Source organism: Olea europaea, chromosome 21 (assembly GCF_002742605.1).
Source record: "Olea europaea var. sylvestris chromosome 21, O_europaea_v1, whole genome shotgun sequence".
Lineage (NCBI taxonomy): Eukaryota > Viridiplantae > Streptophyta > Magnoliopsida > Lamiales > Oleaceae > Olea > Olea europaea.
Window position 1 is genome coordinate 15,080,364 of NC_036257.1, and position 4,978 is coordinate 15,085,341.

The 4,978-nt window shown below is 34.8% G+C and overlaps 3 protein-coding genes across 4 annotated transcripts in view; all 3 read right to left on the reverse strand.

Annotated features, from left to right (window-relative positions):
* Positions 1 to 6: 6 nt before the first annotated feature.
* Positions 7 to 1,153, reverse strand: LOC111370323. The gene is made up of 3 exons (XM_022991996.1): positions 740 to 1,153; positions 500 to 632; positions 7 to 413 (listed from the first exon to the last, which is right to left on the reverse strand). Exons 1-3 carry the CDS (start codon positions 1,151 to 1,153, stop codon positions 7 to 9), a joined length of 954 nt encoding a protein of 317 aa, XP_022847764.1.
* Positions 1,154 to 1,309: 156 nt separating this feature from the next.
* The window catches only part of LOC111370860 (ribokinase-like), a 22,943-nt gene continuing 19,274 nt past the window's right edge, over positions 1,310 to 4,978 (reverse strand). For both annotated transcript variants that reach the window (XR_002698503.1, XR_002698506.1), the window contains 2 exons: positions 2,027 to 3,618; positions 1,310 to 1,936 (listed from right to left, as the gene is read on the reverse strand). The gene's annotated coding sequence lies outside the window, so the exon portion shown is untranslated. The remainder of the gene's footprint in view (positions 1,937 to 2,026; positions 3,619 to 4,978) is intronic.
* LOC111370173 lies at positions 1,444 to 2,675 on the reverse strand. Its single transcript, XM_022991868.1, has 4 exons — positions 2,337 to 2,675; positions 2,027 to 2,255; positions 1,819 to 1,936; positions 1,444 to 1,660 (listed from the first exon to the last, which is right to left on the reverse strand). The coding sequence occupies exons 1-4, from the start codon at positions 2,673 to 2,675 to the stop codon at positions 1,444 to 1,446; spliced, it is 903 nt and encodes a 300-aa protein (XP_022847636.1).

Here is a 4,978-nt window from a genome sequence, read left to right on the forward strand (position 1 = left end):
GTCATCTTAAAATAGTGGAGGCGGATCACGGCCCAGAATCTCAAATACTAAATCACGCATGAATTCTTCATCAGTCAAACTCATAAATACTCTAGTCAGACTCTCATCCGATCGAAAAATTTTCATTACTTGCATTATGTCACTCTTTTCTATACTCATGCCTTGTAATTTTTCTAGAACCAACTGCCAATTGATGTGGTTTAGTGTATCTAATGTTGCTTGAGTCTCCATAGCATTAACAATTTTTTTAGATGATTCAGCAATGCTTGATAGGGCAACGAGACTCTCATCATTAGGTTGGGTACGTCGACGACGAACTTTGTTAGTTCCTCCTTCAGCGTTACGCTTAGGAGCGCGAATGGGACTTGGTTTGGTATCCTCATTTTGACCATCAACTTCATGCACATTTTCATCTAAAAAAATTAATAAAATAAGAATTTGTTAGAATCTCTAATATAATACGAATTATATAAATATTTATGTACGATCTAGTACATACCATGTTCGGGGGATAAAATGTCATTGCCGGTTACAGCACGATCTCCTGTAGCAGAATCATTTCCAAAGATAGCCTCCAAATCATCATAACTAGCACAAAGTTTGGTCCTCCACTTTCCAAATTCTAGTTTGCCCTACAAGAAAAAGAGTGAAATATGTTTTACGCTAGTCAGTGGTCAAAATAAATTATATTACTAATATTTAAGGAATAATACTTTCGTTGGTCAATGAAATTTTGTACCTTCAACAACTCCTCCCAAACTAGTACATCGGTTGTGACACGTCCATTATGAGGATCTAACCCAAAATCACTCATACTTAGCAACTGACGAACTTCAACATATTCTTTTTTCAGAGTTTTCAATCGCGCCCTCACATTCTTATCAGACACCACGACTCCGCATCCATTGTGCACGCTCTCGATTGCTTTGGACACGTGATATGATGAAAAGCCATTGTCACTTCTTTTGTGACTAGCCAACACTTGATGTAGTAGTGCAGTTACCATACAACCATCCATTGCATCACTCCAACGTATTTGACAATTCCTAGAATTAGGATCCGCTTGGGTTGAGCTTATTTCCTCCACATCTGAATGGAGGGTTGGTCTAGGAACTCGATAAGGAGCCGTAGAGCTTTGTCGAATATTTGCCATGATATCTATACTGTAAGATTAATAAATAAGAACATTTAAGAAAATTACATGTCAACAATTTGTATTGAATAACAGTAATTCAAATTACAATATTTAAAATTCTAGCAAGTTTATGTCAACTATTATAGGACATGAAAAAAAAAGCAAAAAATATGCTTCATGTCAATACGTCTTCAATTCAAGTAATTACTACAGATGAAAGTCTAGTAAGTATGAATCCATTACATAAAAAGATAAAAAAAAATAAAAAAAAAACACCACAAGAAAAAAAGGAAAAAAAAATTCAGATTTCAAGCAACATCAATTCCCGCATTCTGATTGGGAAGATAATCAGCCCACATTAAATCAGCAATCGCATTCCTCTTATTAGACCACACTTCCTGATTTGTGAAAGATATGTCAGCATTTGGAGTTTCATCTTCAGGTACATCAACATGCGTAGGGTTAACCTCATCATCACTACTATCTAAGTCGTCCTCCTCACAAACATCTTCAACGTCATCAATTCTTAAGAAGTTGTGGATGGCAGAACAGGCAAGGACTATCTTTGCTTGTGTGTCAATGTCGTGATAGGGTTGATGTCTCAAATATGCAAATCTTTTCTTCAGAAACCAATTGTACGCTCAATAACATTACGTAGAGATGAATGTCGAAAATTGAACAACTCCTTACTACTTTCAGGACGTTGACCTTCAATGTCTCTACGATGATAACGAGTCCTACGATATGGTGCAAGAAAACTCGAAACCGATGGGAAGCCAACGTCAACAAGATAATATTTACCTAGGAAAGAGTTGTTCATAAGATGGTAATTAGGTAATTATTATAACTTATGTGTGGAAGAAATATTTTCAAAATAGTGACACAACTTACCAACAGGAATTGTTAGCTTATGTCCTTGGCGTAATATTGCACTCCGTAACAATCGACCATCATGTGCGGATCTCTCCCAACCGGCAAGCACGTAAGTAAATTTCATATCAAATGTGCAAGCTACTAAAACATTTTGGGAGATCACTTGTTTTCTATTGCGATATTTACCTTGCTCCTCTAAAGACGCATACGCAGCAATATGTGTACCATCGATTGCTCCTACGGCATCCTTTAAAAAAGAATACGTTTCAAAATAAATGTGTATATTGAAGTTTTAAGAAATATGTCGAAATAACTACAAACCACTAACCTGGAAAAAGGAGTACCATGGCTGCACATTTTCTTTTTCGTATGGTGAGTTATGAGGAGTGGCATTAGTCACAACATCTCTATACAGTCCAAGACAAGAGTGTAAGACTCTGTGAAAGTAAAAGCTCACTGTTTGACCAGAGCGAAAGAAAGTGAAACGTCCAGCGCGATTACGTTGGTCATGCCCGACTGTATTCAAAAAAATTGCGACTTGTTCCTCAATTCGAACGTATTTCCTATCAACCAATCCATAGGTTCGCAAACGAGCACATAATCTTGGAAATGGACCTATTTTCATCCTAAGGAGATCACGACATATTGTATCACTCGTGCCAAACATTCGTGTAAGTGTTATTTCTCTTTCAGAATTTCAATTTGTATGAGGAGCTCTTGGAAGATGTCGTGCACGACACCTAAGTTCATTATATATCACAATCGCTTGCATGATCATCGTCCAAAATAAACCTAACTGTTGTCGTCGGTATCGATGTTGATTCGTTGTTGTAGCCATGCTATAAACTACCATGGTAAATAAAAATTCAATAAAGGTTGTGAATGCTTTGATATTAGTGTGTTATACAAATAAATATAAATTCATTACTATCTTTAAACAATAAACAATTCGCAAGAGACGGTTTGCATATTGAAGGGACAGAGAGAGATCAATAAAAACGGATGAGGGACTAAATCCTCCAGCACCTAACAAGTAGAAGAGCCACTAGGGCATGAGCATTGGTCATCAGCTCAATCAATAGAGACGGTGAAACAATACTATGCTAAGATAGCATAATTTTTTATAGGCAAGCTCTAGTTTCCATACACGAGAACATTTAATCAACTATGCAACTCAAGTAGTCAATATAGGACATATGATCGAAAAATCAGAAGTTCACATATCTCAACAGCTTAAAACCATGAGAAGAAATATTACAGAATTAAGCTACTTCTAAACATTGGCTAAATATTACAGAAAGTCCCGGTAGCCAGGTTATAGTCACAAATTCTATCAAGTAGGACAAGTATTCTATTAATTTTTATAACAATTACAGATGCAACTCTGAAATAGAAATAAAAATATAAATTGGATGATCATAAAAATATAATTTTTTAGTTTGTCGGATCACTAACATTCTTGTCACACTGTTTGTACAACATAAATGTTTCGAACTACATGAAAAATCTAAAAGAAATGACATCATGGTGGTAAGAAAAGGATAGGTGTGTTATTTACATACTCTCATAAAGTCTTAAATAATCAAATGATCAATTTGTTGGCTTTATACCTGCAAGGTAAAAAACATGGCATACAGATTTATTAGATTCCTTGCTTAACTTTAACTAAACAAGGAACTCGACTATTGTACCGATAGAACATTATAATTTATTATCTAGTCAAAAAAGCAAAGTCGTGGATATAAAACTTAATTTCAGCATGACATGGAATGAAATACACTTACCAAAAATGCGCAAATATTCTCGTAAGTTATACATGAATATCAAATTCAGCAAGTAGTATCTATCTTTTTGTTTCAGATAAAAAGGTAGCATAGAAATGGAAGGTCATGGAATACCTAAACCGCACAACATTATTAATAACCTTAACCATCCTAGAATGTGTCTCTGTATCTTTATATAGGAGAGACAGTGACAAATGAACCCCAAGGAAACAAAATACAACATGTTTATTTCAAAAACCACAAACAATCCTAAAAGATCAAATTACTTAAACATCTAACAATATGTAGTTGCACGGAGATAAGGATATGTTAAAACTAAAAAGTTATTGAGCCCATGTCTCTGGTGCATGAAGACAAAATAAACCAAAATCTGCAAGTACAAGTACCAAACCTCTTATAAACAACCAAACATACATAAATCTTCGAATGTAAACAAGTTCCTAATTACCCTAATGACCAAAAAGATAATTGCAAGAGGTAGGAAATTGTAACGTGTTCAACTTATCAAGCTAAGCCACCATGAGAAAGAGACCATAACTTTTAAGACACAAATGGAGTCGGACTATCCTGTTAAGATATCTGATATACATAACAGTTTTTTCCTCTTATGTGCTAGATTGTTACATACTAAAAGGCTATATAACTATATATAGTCAAACAATAATTAGTGCACAGAAAATTATATTTGCTAAGTCACAGTTGACAAGTTCAAATAGTTACTGCAAAACAAATCTCGGATGAAAGCCAAGAAGATTACATTTGAATATTTAGGAAAACAAGGCCTTGAATAAGGACACCAGAATGAAAAGACGGGTGTACAATTATTTCTCCTAGAAGTTACAAGAAATTCTCATCATGGTGGCATTCCAGTTTCAAAGGTATACCTCTGCATTCACACTTTCCGCTTGAATATAAGTACCAAGCTACAGGGGATCAAATAAATAGAACTAAACTTCTAACCATTCATGTCCATACGTATATACATAGAACTAGAATATTTCTAAACCAAGAAGTAACATGCTACAGGTAGTAATAAAATATTATACAAAAAGATTAAGTAATCGTCAATTAGACATAGAAACAGAGTCTTCTACTAACCAAATAAGTCAGAATTGTCAGAATCTCTTCAGAAGATTTCTTTCCAAAAGCATTTGCATCGACAAGGGTGGGGTAGACTATAGACCAT

Bases quoted from the DNA above. Each gene is read 5' to 3' on its own strand.
- LOC111370173 (XM_022991868.1), bottom strand. From the start codon at position 2,675: ATGTTTGGCACGAGTGATACAATATGTCGTGATCTCCTTAGGATGAAA. The intron at 2,256-2,336 runs GTTAGTGGTTTG...TCTTTTTTAAAG, and splicing joins CATGGTACTCCTTTTTCCAG to GATGCCGTAGGAGCAATCGA. The intron at 1,661-1,818 runs GTTGTTCAATTT...CAACTTCTTAAG, and splicing joins CGTCCTGAAAGTAGTAAGGA to AATTGATGACGTTGAAGATG.
- LOC111370323 (XM_022991996.1), bottom strand. From the start codon at position 1,153: ATGGCAAATATTCGACAAAGCTCTACGGCTCCTTATCGAGTTCCTAGA. The intron at 633-739 runs GTACAAAATTTC...TTTTTCTTGTAG, and splicing joins TTTGGGAGGAGTTGTTGAAG to GGCAAACTAGAATTTGGAAA. The intron at 414-499 runs GTATGTACTAGA...TAATTTTTTTAG, and splicing joins CATTTTATCCCCCGAACATG to ATGAAAATGTGCATGAAGTT.